Below are 24,561 nucleotides of genomic sequence, written 5' to 3'. Positions count from 1 at the left end.
TCTTCATTTCTTTTGAGAAGCAACCTCTTTTGGGAGGCCTTGTGTAAGTCATCACCATTCTACCTTCTGTTTATTACTTGTTTCCTAAATTCTAGCACCTTTCTAGAAGAGTTAATGATTTTTCATGGCCAAGAAACAAAGGTCACTTAGCCTGAAATCATTTACCCACCACTTCCAGCTAACCGCTGTCTGCCAGTAGCAGCTTCTTAGTCATTTTCACAACCTGAATGTTACAAATGGAAGGGTCCAGGAAAGTACAAGATATAAAGAGTTCAGCCTTTTCATACATTGAAAAGACGTATACCTGCCTTACAACAGAAACCAGAAAAGATGAAGTACCCTCCTTAAAACTTATCCAAAAACTCAAAGTGTTTTTGTAATATACTACTTGTACACATTTTTATGCTTAAAAAAAAAAAAATCTTCCCAGCAAGAGATAAATCCCTAAAATGGAGAATTCTTGACTCAGAAAGGTCAACAAGCCCCTTAAGAGCTCATTTCTGATACAAGCCATTGGGTATGTGAAGGATGATTGCAAACATGTGAGATTTTACTGAAGAAAAATTACTCTTTTCTGGATGACAACATTCTCCATAACCCAAGGCAATGGCAGATATTTTAAGGAGGAGAAAGAGGAAGAGGAGAAGGAAAAAGGAAAAGTGAACAATAAGAAAGAGAAGAGAAATTCAAGAACTCCTCTTTTCCCACTACCCAAATTTTAACAGTTTATTCACATCAAAATTAGGGCCCTAATACAGAGGCTGATTGATGCACACAGCCTGAAGGTAGCAAGTACTGATGCAACAAAGGTTTTGCAAGAAGCACCCCACAGATGGATGTGGCTCCTAAGATTATCTTAGAATTTAAGTATGTGAAATGAGGACCCTTCTAGACTATTTTGCTTGGAGGCCCAGTATTTAAATTTTATACCAATGTTTAGTATTTTTTTTAAGCTAATGACTTAATAAACAGCCACCTCAGCTCCTTTTGCTAATAATATAGATGACAATAATTCTAAACTGGCTAGCGAACTCCCAAAATTTGGCCATGCAATGTTTTATAAGAAAATAAATTTTATACAATCAATATACTTCAGCTGTTTGTAGTAAAGCTGATGATCTGGGCTAATGCTGAAAACCTCTGACACACATTATCAAGGTTCACTAGCGTGATACTATTGGGTAATGTTTCTATAAACACCATGTGTTCTATATAAATTGAATGCATCTCAGATTTCAGGCTTTTTTTTTTTTTTTTTGCAAACGGCCTTAATATAGTGAAAAAAAGAAAAGAGTACATAGTAAACAACTATACTACCCAAGTGGACAGAATACAGCATGTATTTCAGGTTTTGTCAGTTTGTTTGCAATCTGTTTTTTTTTTTTTTTTTTTTTTTTTACATTATCCCAAGTCATTCATTTGTCTGTTCAATAAATATTTACTGAATACCTACGGGGGGCAGGTGGAGCATTGTTGCAGAATACAGAGATAAAGATAGGGTTCATACTTTAAAAACCATTAAAAGAGAGGTGAAATGAAGATGCTGGGAGGGGGCGTTATTAACCAAAAACATAAAGAACTGCAATGTAGGTGTTGCTCAGAAGGTAGTCTGAGAAGCTCTTTGAGTGGGAATTCAAATGCTAAGTAAGAGCTTGTGTTCTTTACTGAGCATCGAATGCAGATTTGGGGAAGAGAGCTAAATCACTCATAACAATAGGAGATGAGAGTGCTCCATAGAGGATACAGCAAAAAACAAAACAAAACAAAACAAAAAACAAAACAAAACAAAAAAACCCTGTGTGGTCAGAAAACTTGAGAATGAAAAATGTCAAATGGATACCTCTAAAGTTATACACTGCAAAATTGAGAATATAAAACCCTTCTCCACACTTTTCAGTGCTAAAAGGGAAGGAGCTATCAAGCCATGCAAAGACATGGATGTATCTTAAACCAATACTGTAAATGAATGAAGACAGTCTAAAAAAGCTATATCCTGCATGATTCCTGCATGTGATAGTCTAGGAAAGGCAAAACTATAGAGACAGTAAGCAGATCAGTCGTTGCCAGGGGTTTGGGAGTGGGAGGATGTGTAATAGAAAAAAATACATGGAATTTGCTAGGATGGTGAAACTATTCTGTATGATACTGTAATAGTGGATACATAACATAAGCATTTGTCAAAACCCATAGATCTTTACAGCCCAAGAGTGAACCTTAATGGATGAAAATTTTTTTAAACATCATTCGGAGGTCAGGAGATCCCAGAATGGAATGCAGAATATGGCAAAGAATCTGACAACCACTGCTGTGTTTACTATCTCTATAAATTTTGCCTTTTCCAGAGTGTCATTTGAATAGCATCATATAATATATAGACTTTTCAGACTAGCTAAATGGATGAAATAACCTCACTGAAAGGGGTGGTAAAAAAAAAAATCGCTCATGTGAATAACTCTGGAAATGAGTAAAGTCTGTAAAATCAATGATGAAAAAGAAACCTGTAGTCCAGCTATCCCATGGGACAGGAGCTAACTCTGAAACCACTATACATATATACTGGAATTAAAGATTAAGTAGATGGGTAGTGAATGGTGGGAGCCAGGTTTTTCACAGTTGGAGAAGTTACAGACCAGTAAGGGGAGGCTAGAATGATTGATGTGGTAAGGGCTTAGAGTTGGGGATATCTGAGGACTCATGTTTCGAGATAGATAATATGTAGTCTGCCTCTGATTTTTTACATTTAGCAGACTGTGCAATACATTTACTCATTGTGTTACTTCTAAAAGCTAACAAATCTGGAAAATGTATTAAGTTTGTTCTGAAAAATATAAACTCAGAGCGGTAGCAGAATTCTTCCCCAAATTCCCACCCCCCAATTATTCAATAAAACACTATTTTATGAAGGGATTTTGCAGATAACATTAAGGTTATGGCCTTTACAACAGGAAGAGTATGTTAGAGGAAAAAATAAAAATAGATATGTATAGGAACAGAGAGATGTCCGCATTTATTTCCTCACTCTGTCAGCAGAGAGGACTAGAAACAATGACTCCCCATTTGCAAGAAGCATACCTAGCACCCAGACCTTGATCTCGAGTACCATTCTCTAATAAAAGAAACCAAGGCTCCTCAGAGAAATGGTTGATTCTAGGACTAGAGAAGGAAATATACATTATGAGCCTGGATCACCTTGTAGTGGCAGAAACAGAGGAAGTGCTCCCAAAACAAACAAACAAACAGGGGTATGTCAAGGAGGGACGTAGGAGCCAAATGAAAGATTTCCCAATGCCCAAAGCTAGAACAATTTGAGGATCAACGTAAATAAAGTAACATTGGATTTTAACCCACAGGATAAAATATTCTTGAGTCCATATTGATATAAATAATTGATTACAATTTTAAAGTAGGGGAGCTGGGAAATCTGCAGTGTAAATTATTGTTCCAATAATTTACACAGCCACTTCCCATTCCTTACCTCAACTCCTCACTTAAGGTTAACTCCTACCTCTTAAAGGTGGGCTCTGCATATTGACTTCTTTCCAAAGAATACAGTATGGAAAGGAAAGGAAAAGAGAAACTTTATACTGACGCAACTTGACAAACACTAGTTCAGCCAAGTGATGAAGGTTAACATCAAGAATGATAAGTTATATTTATAAGTCTAGACTCCTGATATGATGTAATCAGAATGTCACTCTATATCTATCTCCCTGGTCTTCCTCCTAAAAATCCAAAACCCCAGTCTAATCATGAGAAAAATATCAGACAAATCCCAATGGAGGGACATTCTACAGAATACTGACCAGAAGTCCTCAAAACTGTCAAGGTAATCAAAAACAAGAAAAGTCTCAGACATATTTCACAGCTAAGAGAAGCCTAAAGGGAAATAGGACAATTAAATGTAATGTGGTGTATTGGATGAGGTCCTGGAACAAAAAAAAAATGACATTAGGTGAAATTAAGGAACACTGAAGACTACATGTGGGCTTTAGTTAATAGCAATGAATCAATCTTGTTCATCAGCTGTGACTAATATATCACACTAATGTAAGATGTTAATAATAGGGAGACTGTAGGTGGATGGGGTAGGTGGCAACTCTGCTCTCTTTGCAACTTTACCGAAATCTAAAATTATTCTAAAACAAAAAGTTTTTAAAAAGGGAAAGGAAAAGAAAACCTCCTCCACATCTTCCACAGAATCTTCAGGTAAGTCAACATCTCTCCCCATCGCGTGTTCCGTGCGTGACGAGTTCCTGAGTGCCGCACACATGGGCATGGGGTAAAGAGGGACCCTCCGAGGAGCTTCAGATGGCTGGGCTTCAAAGGTATGACGTGTGTCCAAACCATACCAAGACAAGCGTGCGCACATATAAAAGAGAGGAATAGAAAACGTGCCATAGGTTTCAGAGGGAGAATTATGCTGGATAGAGGTTAACTTGTACCATGACACTAAGGAGGAATCCAAGCGAGAGAAGTTATTAGAAAGTGTTCCAGAAAGAGGGAAGAATCTGAGTATGAAGCAGGACAGCGTGGGATATGTTCAGAAGACGCAGAGCTGCTAGTTTAGAAGGAGCACAACTAGCCTAAAGGGAGTAATAGAAGATAAAGCAAAACATTTTGAAGTCAGAACGTGGAGCACCTTAAGAGTAGTGAAAAGATAGTTTTGCAGGAGTGAGTGACATCACTTTCCCATACATTTATTAAACACCTAATTTTGCCAAGAAGTGTGTTGTACACTGGCTCAAAAATCAGAGCTGGGCTTTGGAAGGATTAACCTGATTATAACATGTGGAACAACTGGCCATTTAAAAGGTCAGGATAGGGATCCCTGGGTGGTGCAGCGGTTTAGCGTCTGCCTTTGGCCCAGGGCGTGATCCTGGAGACCCGGGATCGAATCCCACGTCGGGCTCCCGGTGCATGGAGCCTGCTTCTCCCTCTGCCTGTGTCTCTGCCTCTCTCTCTCTGTGTGACTATCGTAAATAAATAAAAATTTAAAAAAAATAAAAAATAAAAATAAAATAAAATAAAATAAAATAAAATAAAATAAAAGGTCAGGATAAGGGATCCCTGGGTGGCGCAGCGGTTTAGCGCCTGCCTTTGGCCCAGGGCGCGGTCCTGGAGACCCGGGATCGAGTTCCATGTCAGGCTCCCGGTGCATGGAGCCTGCTTCTCTCTCTGCCTGTGTCTCTGCCTCTCTCTCTCTCTCTCTCTCTCTCTCTCTCTGTGTGTGCGACTATCATAAAAAAATAAAAATAAAAAAATAAAAATAGATAAAAGGTCAGGATAAGAGGAGTAACTGAAGGAAAAAGGACCAAAAAACAAACAAACAAAACAACTAAACTGGACACGGCAGGAAGGGAGAAGAGAAATGAGCCATGTGTTGGATTATCCAGAGGCAAATTGATCATACATACGCTTAGAAAACACAGTTTATTTTTCATTTGATATTGTCAAGTGTATCAGAAATTCACTGGGCTGTATTTTTATTTTTCACTGGGTGGTGGCTGGGGAATGGCAGTGGGAAGAGGTGGGAGATTTCACGGACTAGGTCTTCACATTTCAGCTAGACAGCTCTGACAACATTCATAACCAAATTAGAAAATTATAATATATTTTCTTACTCCTTTTTCATTAAGAACTGTTTACAGTTTAAACAGATATAAACACATTCCCTATCTTCTGGTCAGGGATAAAGGGAGAGAATGGTACATTAATAAAAGTTAAAAAAAATCTCAATTTAATTTTGGCTGCTTCACATAGTGATACCATTAACATTTAATTGACCTTTTTCTTATTCAAGTTATTCAACTTACATTTATTAAATACTAGCTAGTGGAATTATAAACAGTCTCTGCTCTAGAGACTCTAGAGATTCCATCTAGAAAGGTGGGTGTAAATATGTGGAAAATATTTCTGTAGATTGAGAAGTGCTATCATGTAAGTCATGAGCAATGTTTTACCGAAGGAAGTGGGAGGAACCACATATAACCATGTCCAGAGATATCAGGGAAGGCTTCTCTGAGGTGATTATATTTAAGCTGAGCCTTGAGAACTATGCAAGTGACAGGGAAGAGGACGTTGAGAGCCTGGAGAATGGCAGGTGTACAGCCAAAGCCATTGCCCCACCACTCAAGTCATGCCTGGCGACAGGCTGCTGCTGCTAGTAAGCAGGTCAGGCGTGAGAAAGAACCAACACAATGCCTGACCTTAGAAGTTGCTGGGACTCCTAACTCTGGGAAATGAACTAGGGGTGGTGGAAGGGGAAGTGGGCGGGGGGGCGGGGCGCGTGACTGGGTGGCGGGCACTGAGGTGGGCACTTGACGGGATGAGCACTGGGTGTTATTCTGTATGTTGACAAATTGAACACCAATAAAAAATAAATTTATTAAAAAAAAAAAAGAAGTTACTGGATGGTGTTTTCCTTGCTTCCTAAGTATGAGCTTAGAAAGCCACGTCGCTAGCATAGCAGTTAGGAGACTGTACACTGGAGCCCAACTCCTACTTGGCTAGTTCCTAATGATGAGATTCTAAATAAGTCACTTTACCTTTCAGTACCTTCACCTGTATAATGGGAACAACAAAATGATTTATTTCATAAAATGTTGATGGGATTGAAGGCGTAAATATATGCAATAAGATGAGAACAGAGCTTGGCATATAGTACAATGCTAAATATTATTATCATTATTTTTAACTTGAAGAATTTTCATTTTTATAATTTTAAGGATGTTATAATTCTACTTTTATGTGTATTACTTCTTAGCTTCACCAGGTACAAATACAGTTAGAAAGATTTAGATTAAATAGAGTAATGACTTCCTGAGTATAACGGTTGTGAAATAGTCAAACATCATCAAGAAAAATTTTAGATTATGTTCCCCCTGCACTTCAAGAAGAATGAAGTCAATGATTTTTCTGGAAGGAGTATGTATATGATGTGTTGAATAGGCAGGGTAGACCAGTCTGTATCTTAAGTCTTTCCTATAGTCATGATCCCACTATTTAATACGCCCCCAAAATGTTTAGTACAAAACCAAAAGCAAATGAAAATCCATTTGGGTCTGCAGTTGGTTTCTATCATTCCTGAAGACATAAACCTATGTGTTTCCAGAATGCACCGGACAATAGTACAAGACTCTGCCACTAAACACCCCATGCTTGTGCAACTCTCAAACAAAGGAGCTGTATATCCCCATGTCCTCCAGGGCAGAAGCCTTGTCCCATAGTCACTTCAGAAAAGTAGAGCTTGGGAAAACTTCCAGCAGTAAATGGGCAGGGGACAGTCCCAGACCCTTCTCAGTTCTTGGAAAAAGGAATGGGCAAAATGCCCAACATGAGAATAATAAAAAGCTACAGGGAGAAGAGAACAATGGTTTTTAAAAGTGACTTAACTTTTATTGAGTGTTTGTGTCCCCAACAGAAATGCTTACTGATATTGGCATTTTAAAGGGCTCCTCTTTGCCTTAAAATTAACACCTCATTGCTCTGACTAAGCAAGCGATTCCTCTCTTGGCTGCTACTGTTTTTTGGCTAGAAAATGTTTCTTTTTAATTTTTTTTTGAAAAGTAACACTACTAGCACAAAATTGCATCACTCCCAGCAGAAAGCCTTTCTTTGCAAAATGAGACACTTACTGTACCTTAGAAATAGATGGTACAAGTGAAAAGTAAAAGATTCCCAGCCCAGAAAGTTCCGTTTCAATCAGATACTGCCTGAGTTCTAATCATAGAGGTCCTTTCTATGTTACAAAACCATTACCAAAAAAACCTAGAAAACCAACAGCAATGACGTTACACAGAGGAAAGTAAATCAAACCAAAAAATAATATAGCATTCACTCATTATAACATGTCATCCAATGGGCATATATTTCCCCATTGGAAAAAGAAAAAAAAAAGCTAAATGCTTATATGTGACATGTCTGAGTGAATAGAACTAGGAGACAAATGCATAACTGCTGTGCTCTGTATTGGAAATCCTCAGGTTGCTATGAGAAAGTCGAACCAGAAGGGCACTGTTTTTATGAAACTAGAAAATGCAAACTAATCTACAGTGATTGATGGTTGAAGGGAGGCGGGAGGTCTTAAAGGAGTGAAGAGAAAGTCAAGTGTCAAGGAAAAAATTGTGGGAGTCACAGATATTTTCACTATCTTAACTGTGGTGCTGGCTTCCTGCATGTGTCAAAACATCAAATTGCACACTCTAAATATGTGGAATTTATATATGGTAATTATATGTCCATAAAGCTGTTTTTAAAGGGCCCATAATCTAATCTGCAACATAGAAGCCTATCACATTACATTATTGTGGTTGTATAAGTGCATTTTATACTAGCAATATAAAAAAAAATGGTAAGGGAGAAGAGAAACAGGAATCATGTCCTTGCCTGAATGACAATGAATGAGAGATATGTGAATGCATTCATGTTTATGATGTACACATAAACAGTTTACCTAAAAGGTAATCAAACCGCTACAAGGCAAGTCTCTGTATTCTGGTGAAAACAGCCTATAGTAAGGAACGCATCAAGAAAGGCCAAGTAGACAAAAATTAAATAATAATATTGAAAACTTAATAACTTAATCAATAAGGTAGGACTTACAGCTCTACACTAAGAGACTATGCCTTCTTCTCCCCAAGCGCTCATGAAACATTCACAAAAATTGATCATATATTAGGTTACAAGAAAAACAGCAGTAAATTAGAAAATGTAGAAATATTACAAACAGCTCTCTCTGACCACAATGCAGTAACGAATTATTGGCAAAACTGAAAAACAAAAAGCACCATTCATTTGGAAATTTAAAACCTTTTCCTAAATAATTGTTGGGTGAAAGGGGAAATATAAACCGAAAGTACTGAATTTTTTTAAAGATTTTATTTATTTATTTGACAGAGAAGGAGACAGCACACAAGCAGGGGGAGCAGCAGAGGGAGAGAGAAGCAGACTCTCTGCTGGGCCGGGAGCCTGATGTGGGGCTTGATCCCAGTACCCTGGGATCGTGACCTGGCCAGAGGCAGATGCTTAACCAACTAAGCCACCCAGACACCCCAAAAGAGCTGAATTTCTAAAATGTATTGACCGTTAAACATTATCAGAATGTATAGAAAACATTTCAAGCAATGAGCATGGGAAAATTCACTAAATTCACTAAATGTATTTATCAATAAAAATTTTTAAATTATAATAAATGATTGAATTCCCAACTCAAAAACTAGAAAAAGAACAACTAAACTAAAAAGATAGCAAAAGGAAATAAAAGCAGAGGTAGCAATAGAAAAAAGTAGACATACTGCTTCAAAATCCTAGTTTTTAAAAAATAATTAAAATAGACCAACTACTAGCTAACTTGATCAAGAAAAAAAGAGTAAAGTACAAATATAAAACTAAAAAATGTCAAAGCAGAAAACTTTAAAACAAGAAACTTTAAAAATCATAAGAAATCAAAGACCTACATATAAATAAATTTGAAAAGCTAAATAAAAAGGATAATATTCTAGGGAAATACAGATTACCAAATTTGACCATACTGGAGACAGAGTGCTGCAACTGACAGCTTCATAAGAAACAGAGAACATTATCAAGAAATTATCACCAGGGGTGTCTGGGGGGTGGTCAGTCGGTTAAGTGACCTCCTCTGGCTCAGGTCATGATCTCAGGGTCATGGGATCGAGCCCCATGGCAGGCTCCCTGCTCAGCAGGGTGTCTGCTTCTCCCTCTCCCTCTGTCCCTCCCCCAGCTTGTGCTCTCTCTGTCATAAATAAATAAAATCTTAAAGAAAAAGAAAGGAGAAAGAAAGAAGAAAGAAAGAAGAAAAGAAAGAAAGAGAAAGAAAGAAAGAAAGAAAGAAAGAAAGAAAGAAAGAAAGAGAAAGAAAGAAAAAGAAAGAAAGAAAGAAAGAAAGAAAGAAAGAAAGAAAGAAAGAGAAAGAAAAGAGCACCAGGAAACGGATCACTTCAATGGGAGATTTTTAAAGGGAGGATTCCACAAACCCTTCTAGTCCTAGATCCTCTAGAAGCGCTTAAGAACACTAGGAAAAAAAGGTTGAGAAGAAAGTAAAACATGGATAACTAGACCTGATGCAGAGAGCACAAAAAAGGAAACTACAATCCACTAGCACGGAAGAAAAATGATGCTAAAGTACTAGATAAAAAATTAATAAACGGAGCCTGGGTGGCTCAGTCAGTAACGTATCTGCTTTTGGCTCAGGTCATAATCTTAGGGTCCTGGGAGGGAGCCCCGCATGGAACTCCCTCCCAGGGCGCCCCACCCCACATCCAGTTCCACACTCAGTGGGGAGGCTGCTTCTCCTTCTCCCTCTGCCTTTCCTACTGTTTGTGCGCTCTCTATCTCTCTCAAATAAATAAATAAATAAATAAATAAATAAATAAATAATATCTTTAAAAAATTAATAAACAGAATCCAAAACCACATTAAGAATAAAATACACCATGATCAATTGGGAATTATTTGGTCAGTTTAATGTTAGGAAACCCATTAATATAACATAAACATAATAGATTCCAGAGGGAAAAAAATCATATGATTATCTCTATAGATGCTGAAAAAGCCTGGAGCAATATTCAACACTTTTTCTGATTTCTATTAAATACATAAATATATAAAACGATAAATAATTTATTAACATGGTAAAATATATACATTCTATTCTCAAGTCTAGCATCTTAATGGAGATTTAATGACATTTTGAGCAAATTAGAGAAAAGGCGGAAAAAAAAACAAAAAACCAAACCCTACTGTTTCCACTATTATTTATCATTATAGCAGAGGTACCATCTAATGCAATTGAACAAGAGGAATCACGAGTTATATTAATTTGTAAAGAAGTAAAAATACCTCTAGAAAGTACTAGAAAATCAATAAATAATAAAACTTACTTAACCAGTAAAAAAAAAAACAAAAAAGACCTCAATAAGGTGTCAAGATATATAATGAACAGACCCAAGCACTCCATATATACATGTACACAATATTAGAGCTTGCTTATTCACTCTCCTCATCCAAAAGTAATATTATTTTTTCTTGATAATGACATGTTCAGTCACCCCTCTCCCCACTAGACTATATCTCCTATGAAAAGAGACCTAAGCCCATCCTCCCCCTCCTGTATTCCCTATGTCTAGCAGATAGCTGGCTAGAGCAGAGGTCCAAAAATTATTTCAGGTCTGGCACTGATGTTGAATCTTTCTAGCAACTATCACAATTTTTATCACTAGCAGAATCCCAATTTTGTTCACTTTTCTTTTTGTGAGATATTCAAGGAAGGAGTTTCTTTCTACATCCCAGAGGTGAATTTTAATTAGTCTAAGACAAGTATGGTGATATCCTTCCCCAACTCATTGGCAATTCTTTTAAGAATGACCATGTGATCCCTGGGTGGCTCAGCGATTTGGTGCCTGCCTTTGGCCCAGGCCATGATCCTGGAGTCGCGGGATCGAGTCCCAGGTCGGGCTCCCGGCATTGAGCCTGCTTCTCCCTCCTCCTGTGTCTCTGCCTCTCTCTCTCTCTCTTTCTCTATGTTTATCATAAATAAATAAATAAATAAATAAATAAATAAATAAATAAATAAATAAAAAGAATGGCCATGTGATACTTCCAAGCAGGAGGAATCCACCAGGGACTTTCTGGTTAAGTTTTTATTCCCGATAAAGACACGTACAAGGAGAAACTGCCATTTTTCTGTCTCCATGTGATTTTTGAGGACATGGTGCCTGGCAATTGTGCAGCATTTTGAAACCAAGCAGTCATGAAGCGAGGGGTCACCCTGGAAGAAAAGTAACCAGCCCAGGGTAGCATAGCAGGAAGAAATAAAAAACATAGGATACTGAGGAAATCATAGTTACTGAATTAACCAACCGGGAGCTCCACTACCACCAGAATTCTTGTTATATGAAACACTGAACTCCATTTTTAAGCCACTTTTGTGTATATATATTTTCTCCAGCTGACAGCATCTTAACAGATACATTTGTTAAATAAATAAATGAGTGGGAAAAAATCAATAGCTTTTATAGACAGAAACAATAACTAGCCAGAGGATATAATGGTAAAGAAAGCCATGTATAATAGCAACAAAGATGATTAAATACTTAGGAATAAATGTGCAGAATGTGCATGAGGAAACACTCCTGAAAGACTTGAAAGTCTAACAAAAGTAAACTTGAACAAAAACAAAGTCACCTGTTCTTGGATAAGATAATTCCATGTCATAAAGATGTCAATTAAAAATAAATAAATAAATAAATAAATAAATAAATAAATAAATTTAACACAATCCCAATGAAATCCCAATAAAAATATCAACAAATCCCAATAAAAACATCAACAAATTCTTTTAAATGGAGCTAGACAAGTTGATGCTAAAGCTCAGAAGAAAAAACAAACATGTAGGAATAGGCAGAAATACACTAAGACATAAAACCTAGAAAGACAGACTAATCCTACCAGATTAAACCATACTACAAGTCTGCATAAGTAAAACTGCCACAAGAATACATCTATAGACCAGTAGAATAGTATAGAATAGAATAGAATAGAATAGAATAGAATAGAATAGAATAGAATAGAATAGAACAGGTCTAAATAAATATGGAAATGGTAAGGTGGCATGATAAATCACAGAAGCAAAGGTAAAATTTTTAATTAATGTTGCTGGGCAACTAGGCGGCCACTTGGAAAAAAAATACAATTAGATTCTTATCTCCTACCACACATAAGAATAAACTCCATACTGATCAGGAAAGCAAAGATTTAAAAAAACTTCATATAGAAAATAATTTAATAAATTTTTAAAAGTATGATGAATTCCTCTGTACACTTAGTGCCAAGGGAAAGCTTCCTAACATTGACAAAGTCCAGGGGTTTAAAAAATGGTTAATAAATCTGACTACATAAATTTTTTCAACTGCATGGTAAAATAAATTGCATGCCAATTAGACTAAAACACTTGCAGCATATATCACAGATGAAGGGCTAATATCCATAATACATAAAGAACTCTTAAAATTTGAGGGAAAAAGACCAAAACCTTCAGAGAAAAAAAATAGCAAAATATATGATACAAAATATAATTCACAAAATGAATACAAAACGGCCTTAACTATATTCAAGATGTTATAACTTGACATTACTCATAATTTAAAAAATCCAAAATTACCCTTGAATATGATTTCTTATCTGATTGATTAGAACTTAGAAGTCTGACAACACATTCTGTTGGTGAGGCTGAGGGTGCTCTCATGTATTTCTGTAGGAATGCAAACTGCTACAACTGTTTTGGACGGGAATTTAAAGATATCTAACAAAACTATATATGCATTGACCTTTTTAAACAATATTTTATTTAAATTCAATTTGCCAACATATAGTGTAACACCCAGTGCTCATCCCATCAAGTGCCCTCCTTAGTGCCCATCACCCAGTTACCCTGTTTCCCCCCAACCTCCCCTTCTGCAGCCCTTTGTTTCCCAGAGTTAGGAGTCCCTTATGGTTTGTCTTACTCTCTAATTTTTCCCCACTCAGTTTCCCTCCATTGCCATATAGTCTCTTTCACTATTTCTTATATTCCACATATGAGTGAAACCATATGGTAATTGTGCATTGAGCTTTTGATCCAGTAACTCCATTCTAGGAATTCACCTTGAACAGACACCACCACCAATATGAAAATACATATGCATATGCATGGCAACATTGTTAACAAATACAAAATGCTGGAATCAAATGCCAAAATATAGATGTGTTGAATAAACAATGGCATATATCCGCACAATCAAGCACAATGCAGCAATAAAAAATCATGAGGGGCATTTCTAGGAGCTAACATGGAATGATTCCCAGGATATACCCTGGAATTTCCATGCAGCAAGAAAAAGCCCACAAAAACAAATCAACAAAAAAAACCTTCCAAAGATAAAATTAAAAAAAAAAAAAGAAACAGAAAGAAAAGTGCTTATAATACATGACACATGAAGGATTAACCTCTTTAATATTCAAAGAGTTCATACTGATCCATATGGAGAAAATTAATGATCCAATAGAAAGATGGGCAAAGGATAAGAACATAAAATTCATAGGAAAGCAGTAAATGGCTAATAAACCTATAAAAAGATAATAAAAGAGTATCAAAATAAAGCAACGATCTGTTAAGTGAAGAAAATCAAATACAAAAGAATGCTACCTTTCACGTAAGAAAGAAAGGTAAATAAGAAAAAACTCATTTTGCAAAAGTATAAACCAGAAATGAATGAGACAGGTTATCCATAGGAAGTGGGCGAGAATACAGCAGAAAGGGGGTGGGCTGGGGAGAAGGACAGTTCTCTGATGTACCTGTTTTCAGAGTCTCCTCTTGCTATAGTAATTAAGTCAACAAATGTCAGACTCAACTCTTTTAAAATCACAAAATTATTACTTGGCATGATGTCTGCTATTTCTTGATTTTCAGATTCTGAATAGTTCATTTTTTTAATTCACCGGCTTTTCTGCAAATCTACCATGTGCAGAGTGCTAGGCTAAGTGCTACGAAACTGGAAAATCGATTAAGGTACTGTAATTAACCTCAAATACCCTCTGTTCCAAATAATATCTTATGTAGAAAACAAACCAAAATATTACAGATGTACAGAAAGTTGGAAGAAAAGCAAAAAGGAAGCAATTCTCAAAAGAAAACCAGAATTTTAAGTTATGAAAACAGTTTGCTGTTAAGTATACATCTTAATTCTAATTCATTGTTTATGCCATAGTTTCTCCTAAAAATAGTATCAGACAGGGGCACCTCGGTGGCTCAGTCGGTTAAATGTCTGCCTTTCGCTTTGGTCGTGATCCCCAGGTCCTGGGATCAAGCCCCACATCAGGCTCCCTGCTCACCAGGAAGCCTGCTTCTCCTTCTACCCCTCCCACTGTTCATGCTTGCATGAGTACACTCTCTCTCTCTCTCTCAAATAAATAAATAAAATCTTTTAAAAAATAAAAAATAAATTTAAAAATAACATAGAAACGTTAAAATTAAAGAGAAGAGCATACTAGAATCATTAAAACAATGTTAAGGAATGTAAGTCAAGTAAAGAAGCAGAGAAACAGTTGCATGGGAAAGGAAGTTAGATAAATAAAAGCAACAATTTAGGGAAAAAAGTTATTGATGAACTACCAGAAGAGAAGGCAAAAAAGGAAAAGCACTAATTCACAGAGACCTTATTATGTAATTAAAAAAAAAAAAAAGGCAGATCAGTTCATCAATCGAATGTGTTGGCAGACATTGAAGAACCTGTTTCCATGACCTCGTGTGACACAAAATACAAGAAATGTCTGTATAGGTAAGCCTCTGGTAGTAGGGTTCTCAGTTACTTACAGCTGACAGCGTTTCCAACTAATACACAGTCTGTGAACCAGATTAGATGTGACTGTTTCAAATGCCTTAACAATATAATTTTATTAACCTAAGTATTTCCATCAGTTGGAATTTAAAATAAATAAAACAAGGTAAACAAACAAACACAGTCTGCATTTGTAGAAGCCAGACCTCTTGGGACTGCCCTCATATTCAGTAGATTTCAAATCTGAAGGAGGAAAGGAAAAATGACCGAAAAGCTGACTCTAACAGATCCAACAGACCCTAGGGTTCTGGTTGACAATGGACAGATGAGTTTGGAGGTCAAATAAAGTCCAGCCATCTGTTCAAAAATTGGCTAAAACGTGGGTCACAGATCCAGGATCAGAGCTAAAGACAAAGGAAAGCAGATGTTTGTGAAGTTATAAGACAAAATATGCGACTCTCTGGATCAGATTTTACGTGTAATAAAAGTCTATGAAAACCAAATTATTTTTATTATCTTTAATAATATCCTGTTTTACTCTCATGATTCTAGGGAGTTTCCGTCCGAGAAAGGAGACGTGTATTTTTTATGTTGTTAGAATCATGGCTTTTACTTTTATATTTTATTATCATTTAAATTCTTACTACAAATATGCTAGACAATAACAAAATACCTGATGATTGTTTTAAACTATGGACAATGGAGAAAAAAAATAAACTATGGAAAGTAGTTAAGGTAAGACTAAGCAAAGTTTGCTGGGTCTTATTGTTAGTTACACTTTCCTGGATTTTTATTTTTATTCTTATTTTTATTTTTTATTTTTTTACTTTCCTGGATTTTTAAAAATACTCATATGCACCTTAAACTACTTGTTTCATGCTTAATAGAATAAAAGTTCAAACCTAGTAAAAATAATAAATTCAAAGAGAGATATGAATGGAAAAAAGTGGGACCAGAAGGAGTAATGATATTATCTTTGCTATGTGAATAGAGAGATTTTTATTTTATTTTAAATGAGCAGAAATTAAGGAAAATCTATACCAAATCTACGGCAACATACCCATTTTTGAATCACCAATTCACACGGCTGAGGGGTTCCGAGGTGAGCACAGATGACAGGTCTCACAGTGGCCAATCGAGGAAGAAGAAGCCACTAAGCTTGCCTGTGCAAGTCTCAAAATACATGGACATCATCCATGTTTAAAAAAATAAAACGAAGGTTACAGGGTACTAAGGCAACCAATTTGCTGTAATCATGAAAGCGGAGCCAGTGCTGCACAAAATACCTATCGGCCTTCTGGTCTGGTGGCTCCGAAGCAAAGCTCCACTCAGATGGTCTATTTTTTAAAGAACTGGGTTAGTACTGGTCTTACATCCTAAATTCTCCTGCACTTTTTACATTGCTAGAACACAATATAATTCTAAAAATTTCTGTTTGCTTCTCGCTAGATCACATCTTTTCTTCCAAATTTCCAATTCCAGGCAATCATCAACTATTCTCCTCCCCTCTTGATCTCTACACCATCTTCGACCTTGTAAATGAGGTTACACTGTAAAACAGAGCCTCTCTCAACCCAGAAAACAGCCATCCAGGAAGTTTATGTACCTACAGCTCGGCATCAAACAGAAGAAGTCAAAATGGCTAGCAGACAAATTCCACGTCTAATAGTCAGTACTTTCCTACATTTATTTTATATTCACTTCTGAATTATCTAATTTTGATAACTATTAGAAACAGCTAATTATTACATAGTCTGATATTTTGAAGAGATAGAAAGACTAGAGCAGACTCAAAAAAAAAAAGCTCAAAAAAAGCTGCCTGATATTGAAAGAGGCAAAGTCTGTGAGTCCAAAGACCTCACACCAGGCTGGTCTAGCACAAACGAAATGCCACTTGTTACTGCTATCGGCAGTTATTATCATAAACTCTGAAAATTGGGAAGGACCCTGGAAACCTGGTCACATCTCTTCTCATTTCTCATTGTAGGAACTTCTCCTACCTCATCCTACAGTGATGAGCCAGTCACTGTATGAACACAAGAGCTTGTCTCATTGTCTTATAAAGAAGCCCATTCCATTTTGTAGAGCATTTTTTTTAGAAAGCTTGTTCTTACGTCAAAAACTGCTTCCTGGTAACTTTGATTTCTTGATTTTGATTCATTTGTTCAGTGAGCACTTACAGAGTAGCTACTCTATGTAGTAGACAGTATTTCCATAAAGATAAAACACATCTGCCCTTCAGCCGTCTAGAGAGACAAAAACATGATCATGAATAAAAGCAAAGCACCAACTGCCTTTCCTTCCACACTCTCCCTTTCTTCATTCCCAAGTCTCAGGACCACTTACCTGAATCACACCTCCCAAGAAGGAAACGGCTGCAGCAACACCAATCCTTTGCAGCTCGAAGTCTGACAAACCCAGAGTGCTTGTGTTACTCCGTGTGGTGAGGTTCCCACTGCTCAGTGGGACAAGCCGTTCCACTGCATTGGCTGATATTAAGGATGTCAAGGCGAAGGTGCCTAAAAACGGATGGTAGAGGGATGGGGAGGGAGGGAGATCTTCTATTAGTAACTGATTTAATAGTAATGGTTGGGTTCCACCATTAAAACTGAATCCATGGTGTAAAACCAAATAGATCTATAGGAACCACTCTTCTCAGAACCCCCAACTCATCCACCCTTCACTCTATTCCATGGGAGAAGTAGAAACTTTCCTGCAAAATGCATATTCCTTCAACACACAGCCACACTCATCTACTTGCTCTTCCCAGGCCATACACTTTCCCACCTCTCTACAGACTTGCATAGAGAATGTCCTCAGGGCAGGAATTAAGATCACTGCTTAGACTTGTAGGCAAGTCCTCTATTTATCAATAATGTGACTTAAAGCACATTACTCTGAATATGCATTATCTCATCTATAAACCAGGGGTAATGATACCTACTTTTAAGGGGTTGGGGAAATATAAATGAGATGATAAATGTGAAAACCTCAGTTAGGCTCAGTGTTTAGCTGTTAGCTCTTCCACTTCACTTTTAGACCTACACAACTCATTTCAGACTTCTGACTTTTAAAACTATAGGATAATAATATTTTTAAAAGATTTTATTCATTTATTTGAGAGAGAGAGAGAGAGAAACACATGAGCGGAGGGAGGGCCAGAAGAAGAGGGAGAAGCAGACTCTCTGCTAGCAGGGAGCCTGACGTGGGGCTGGATCCCAGGACCCCGGGATCTTGAATGAAGGCAGATACTTAACCGACTGAGCCACCCAGGTGCCCCTGTAGGATAATAAATTTATCTTGTTTCAAGCCACTAAGCTCCTGGCAACTTGTTACATTAGAAACAGGAAACAAGAGTATTCAATAACACAAACTGACCACTGAAGAAATAGACACATACTTAGAGGCTGAGACCTTAAGTACACAAAATAAATAGAAATGCCTCTACAGATATTTCTAGTTAAAAGTATTTTTATCATTATAACCTTAATAACTAAGATTAAGAAAAAAATAACTAAGATTAAGGTATCATTTTTGTAATAATAGTAACCTACTTATTATATCTTATGTAACAAGTACTAAATGAGACACAGTACATCAACCGTCTCATCTAATTATCACTACAATCATATGAATTTTTTTATTTCACTATCCAGAAAGCAGTAAATAGGCTTTCAAAATGTTGTCCAAGGATGTGCAAATAGCAAACAACAAAGGAGACATACACCTAGAACCATCTAAAACCCGGGTTTTTAACCAGTTTGCTCTATTATCACGGTGATACTTCACATTCTATTTAGTAATGCAGATGTAGGGCATTATGGAATCTAGCTTGGAAGAAACCTAAAAGATCATTTACTCCAAGTATCAATCACATAAAAAATGGTTTTCAATATTTGAGTAACTAAATTCTAGATAGCCTTTTCTTTCCCTCAAAGAGCTCACTTTCCCTCACTTCATTGTAAATTCAGAATATATGTCCCTCTCTTATGACCTTTTAACAACTTAAAAGTGCAAAGAATCTTTAAAATAACCTTGATTACATAATAATTCAGCAATAAGTCACAGTATATATTGGAAACGGAAAGTTAAATGTCTTGCCCTAATATTTGCTGTGGTTTTCAGAAGTAAAGTTAGAATTGCTTTGGAAATGTAATCAGCAACTAATGAGCAGTTATTTTTTAAAAAATGAATTATTTATTTTAGGAAGAGAGATAGTGTGCATGCACGCACACATGAACGTGGAGGGGAGGGGCAGAGGGAGAAAGTGTCTTAAGCAGTCTCCTTGCTCAGCGTGGAGCCCAGTGTGGGGCTTGATCTTATGACCTTGAAATCACAACCTGAGCTGAAACCAAGAGTCAGAAGCTTAACCAACTATACCACCCAGGCAGCCCTCTACTGAGCACTTCTAAGTCCCTTTCATTAGTAACATGAGAAGCATAAATATAGACAGAAATTATTACCTGTGGCAACATGACGTCCCATTCCAAATATGGCATAAATGATGGCAGGAAATAGAGACCCATATAAACCGAACACTGGGTGCACAGATGAGAGAATCGCAAAGGCCAACCCTGTCAAGCAGACCCAGGTAATTAGGACCATCTTACAATTCCAAAGTTTATTTGTTTATTTATTTATTTATTTATTTATTTTTATTTAAAATTCAATTTGCCAACATATAACACCCAGTGCTCATCCCAACAACTCCAAAATTTAGTCTACTACAAAGTAGAATGGATATTGGTTTTTTTTTTTAATTACAAAAGAAACTATGACCTAATTATTCTACTTGCTCAATGAAATTCTAGCATTACTATCCTAAATAACAGGAAAGTCTCTCATTTAGTTCATATTTAAATTTCAATTCTAAAAACCATTATTTTTGGACCACTACCGTTCCCCTTGGTCACAGAGATGTCTGCAAGAAAACATTGGTTCAGAGAGTCTTTCTGGTAACAGTGATAACATCAGAAGCAAAATATCTCCACACACACTTCGAGAAGCATTTCTACATTTTTTGTATCATTTTACTGGCACAGTAATAAATAATAAATAATCCCACAGCATCTGTGGGAGAGGTAGGATTACCAGCATTACTGCTGATGTTGAAAAAAAGATGAAAAGTTCAGGAAGGCTGGGCAAGAAGGACACACACTCAAGGCTGCCTTGTTGGCCACTGGCTGGCTGGCCTTAGACTGTACACGATGGCCGGGCTACGTGTGAACCTATGCACTTCCCATACTGGACCCAACCTATTTCAGATATAGTTTCTTAGAGTGAAAAAAATTAACTTTGTTTAGTCAAAGAGTAAGTAAGGAATAACCCATCGATGTTCATTTTTATTCCTCGTACACACTACTGCCTACATCATTTGTATGTTATATACACATAGAAAATCTTCTTAAAAATTTTTTTTAAAAAATAAAATTTTCTTAGACATGTCCAAACAACCACTAACTAGAGGTTTAAATGTGACCACAATACATGTGCGCATGAGTTCATTACAGTGATCTTGCTTGTGGCCGGTCCTTGGCATTAAACAACTAGTTAAGCTAGGTTCTGATACATCCATTCAAGTCCACACAACATATTGAGAGACATGTGATTGAACATAATGCACTTTACAAGGTACAAAGAGATCTGAGGAAGGAGGTGGCATCAGAATCTAGATTATCTCAATATGAGGTTAATTCATTATTCACACTGTGGAGCCTGACAATACGGTTCCTAGATCAATATATATATATTTTTTTTTTACTGTTTAACATTCACTGTTTTAAGTGTAATTTCTTTTTAAATAAGTAAACTGTAGCTATACATCAAATATTTTTTTAAACACGACCAGGCATTTTAGCTTTAATTAAAAACCATAAAAGGTCTCCCCGTGACTGTCCCTTTTTATTTTCAAAAACCCGTCTGGATTGATACTTACCTACGGTGTATTCCTAAATGTTTGGTGAAAATAAATAAAATGTGGTTATAGAAGAGTCAGTGGCAGAGACTGTTCTAGAATTCCATACACGCAGGATGAGAGGCAGCATTCTGGTTGTTGGGAAGGACAATGTTGAGCACTTCCCTGCCCCACCAGCAAGCCCCTTCTGGCATTTATAGCTTATGCAACCTTGTAAAAAGTGTACATCAGCCACACAGAAAGCTAGAAAATAACTTTTCTCTTTCATTTTCAGAATGAGTTACCTGAAAAAAATTACCTGACGAGAGATTGAACGCTGAGTGTTCCCAAGTAAGAAAGAAAATGTGGCCCCCATTTCAGAAGACCACCCAAATCTACCAAATCAATGATGGGGGCAAAGGGAAATTGTATGCAGCCTCTTTAACAAAAGCATCTTCGATAAATCACATGCACGCTAAGTTTTGATAAATGTGAGAGATATCAACAGGACAGGAGCTGCCCCATTTGGATACATTTTTATTTTATCTGCAATAGAAAATGTATAGACAGAGCCAGAAGCAGTGGGATCCTCACCTCTTGCCTTGTGAATAGCTACCTCTTTTTCTGTTTCCTTTATTATAAAAGTCCTTTCTCTCTCTCTCTCTCTCCCCCTCTGTTTCCCTCTCCCTCTCTCTCTGACTCTTTAATCCCCCGCAAATCTATGTATAGTAAAATCAGTTCAAAAACAGAGTTTCTTCAGATTTTATACTCTTATCAAATTAAAATGTATTCACATCGTGTAAAGCATGTTGAACCCAAGTCTTTAAGAGATCTCTAAACCAAAAATGTAAAATATTACTTCAGTAGATTCCTCTGCAAAAACAACCTTAAAAACCAGAAATCCTGTAGACACTTCCTTCATCTCATCCCACACTGATGCTGAGCTTTCCCTTCGAGCAGCAGTGTTTCACCCCCAGCCAGAATCTGTTTCTCTGCGAAAACGGCCATGAACAATGGCCAAAATAAAAGAGGAATGGATGAATGCAGATAAATGGTGCTTTAAGATGTCAAATACTCCTTCCCCAAATAAGAACCAGAAAACCCAAGCCATCCCTCCCCATACATCTCCAAAAAGCACAGAGGGCTGGATAAAGTGTTCATATTCTGATTCATTTATTATTCTGGGTCATAAAATAAGCCACAGACATATTTTCATCCATGCACACTCACACAGCTAAAATATGGTAAATATTTCATTTATTTTATATGGTAAAGCACCATATTAAAAATACGGTGAAATAATTTTCACCAAAAATGGTGAAAATACTAACTAGTTTCAGTCACTTAAAAATTACCAGCATTATCTACACTCTTCTTCCCCCCCCACCTTTTTTTTTTTAAGATTTTATTTATTTATTCATGAGAGACACAGAGAGAGGCAGAGACATAGAGGGAGAAGCGGGCTCCATGCAGGAAGCCCGATGTGGGACTCGATCCTGGGACTCCAGGATCACGCCCTGGGCCAAAGGCAGATGCTCAACTGCTAAGCCACCCAGGGATCCTTCTTCTCCCCTTTCGATACATTAAGAGCAAGATCACAACCCTCTAACTCTATTTTGGGGAGGAAATACTGCAAATGCTAACAGATACTTGTATTACCTAATCTAACTTAAGTTAGAGGAGAAGCAAGACAACAAAAAAAAGCATCAAGAAATAAAAACACAATAAGTATCAGGCCAAAGGGTGCCAAAAGGGGGTAGGGCGGAAACAGAGAGCAAAAGGGGAGGGGGGGCAGAGAGAGAGAGATTAGATTGGAGGAGGGAGCCCAAACCTCGAGGTCCTTAGAGAGCTGATCATTTTTAAAGATCAAAAATCATATATCAGTAATGCAAGTCTGATATAAACACAGAAGAATGGCCACTTTCTGAAGGCTCTGAAGGATGCAGTTTTTAAGAAAACTTGTTCTGTAGGTATAGTGATGGTTATTAGGGCACAGAAACAGAACCGATGCCTTCTTGCCACATCAACTTCACCGGTAGTTTCGGGGCTTGTGAACACTACCAAACATTCGAGGGGCCCTGAGCACGAAGCCCAACATTTCCCACCATTCACCTTGGCCCTCCCACCCAGGCAGGCTGCAGTGCCCAAGGCTTCCCTGAACACCGGGCCTGACCCCTGAGCGAGGAGCACGAAAGCAGGTAGGTCTCTGCCTCTGCTCCTCCCGTAAGCTCTTGGCTGAAATGGCTAGAAAGCCACACAGCACCTGGGGAGGAAGAGAACTGTGTAGCACAGAGAAGATGATGCTTAATACTTTAAGAGACAGGTTTCTGTTTCCATGTCAGCCGTGTTATCTGGATAATACAAGACAGCGATTATTCAGAAAAATCAGAGAAACCTGGAACTGCAAAAAGATCATGTCTAGAAATTAAGAACTGTGTTGGAAGCTGGGGGTGGGTGCAGGGGTTACACACGGGGAGACACTCTGTTGGAGACTCTATGTGTGGTTGGCTTAGTGACCTCACCTGTTCATTCTGAGGTCAGGCAGCTAGGACTCAGCAGCACAGGTTTTACTCCCCTTAGAACTGTGGTCAACATCTTTTAAAACTCTGTGAATCGAGTTTCTATGAGAAGTAATACCACTGAATTGTCTCATTAATCTCTCCAACTTCTAGTACACAGGAAAGAAAATATTTGCACAAGTATCAAGGAGGCTGAACCTAGGCTGACGGGCTAATGCAGAGACCGTAGCAGCTCCTGGTCCCTGCACCCAGCCTGGATCTAACTGAAGCTGGTGCCTTTTCCACTCAGCACTTTGTGCAAATTAGAGAAAGGTGCTCCCTGCTGGGTGATCAACCTCACCTTATTTTTTTTTTAAGATTTTTATTTATTTATTCATTCATAAAAGACACAGGGAGAGAGAGAGAGGCAGAGACACAGGCAGAGGGAGAAGCAGAATCCATGCAGGGAGCCTGACATGGGACTATCTCAGGTCTCTAGGATCAGGCCCCAGGCGGAAGGCGGCGCTAAACCGCTGAGCCACCCGGGCTGCCCTAAACCCCACCTTATTTGTGACCTGTGACTGAGGAACTGTCCTGTCCCTCAGAAAAGCATGGATACCTTTAGCTAGTCTTCTGCAAAGAAAAAAAAAGGGTGGGGGGGAAGCTTTTAGTTTAGTCCCTCTTAGAATCCTGCTAAAGCACCGTATTCAATTTGTTTTAAGTTGCCAAGCAGAAAGCAAACATTACTTTCCAATTCTAAATGTCAGGCCCAGAGATGACTTGCTGAATCCGGAGATGATAGAAGAGGAACTCTAGGGTCTGAGATATTTATTTTAAA

General features: G+C 37.5%; 1 protein-coding gene across 1 annotated transcript in view; it reads right to left on the bottom strand.

The window, feature by feature from the left end:
- The window catches only part of SLC26A7 (solute carrier family 26 member 7), a 112,877-nt gene that overhangs the window by 66,734 nt on the left and 21,582 nt on the right, over positions 1–24,561 (bottom strand). The window contains exons 3-4 of the mRNA XM_025433614.3: positions 19,796–19,906; positions 17,679–17,851 (exon numbers count right to left, since the gene is read on the bottom strand). Of these exons, the coding sequence (XP_025289399.1) occupies positions 17,679–17,851; positions 19,796–19,906 (284 nt within the window). The remainder of the gene's footprint in view (positions 1–17,678; positions 17,852–19,795; positions 19,907–24,561) is intronic.

This window comes from Canis lupus, chromosome 29, assembly GCF_003254725.2.
Source record: "Canis lupus dingo isolate Sandy chromosome 29, ASM325472v2, whole genome shotgun sequence".
Lineage (NCBI taxonomy): Eukaryota > Metazoa > Chordata > Mammalia > Carnivora > Canidae > Canis > Canis lupus.
Note: the sequence above shows the minus strand (reverse complement) of the source record. Positions and strands in the feature narration are given on the sequence as shown.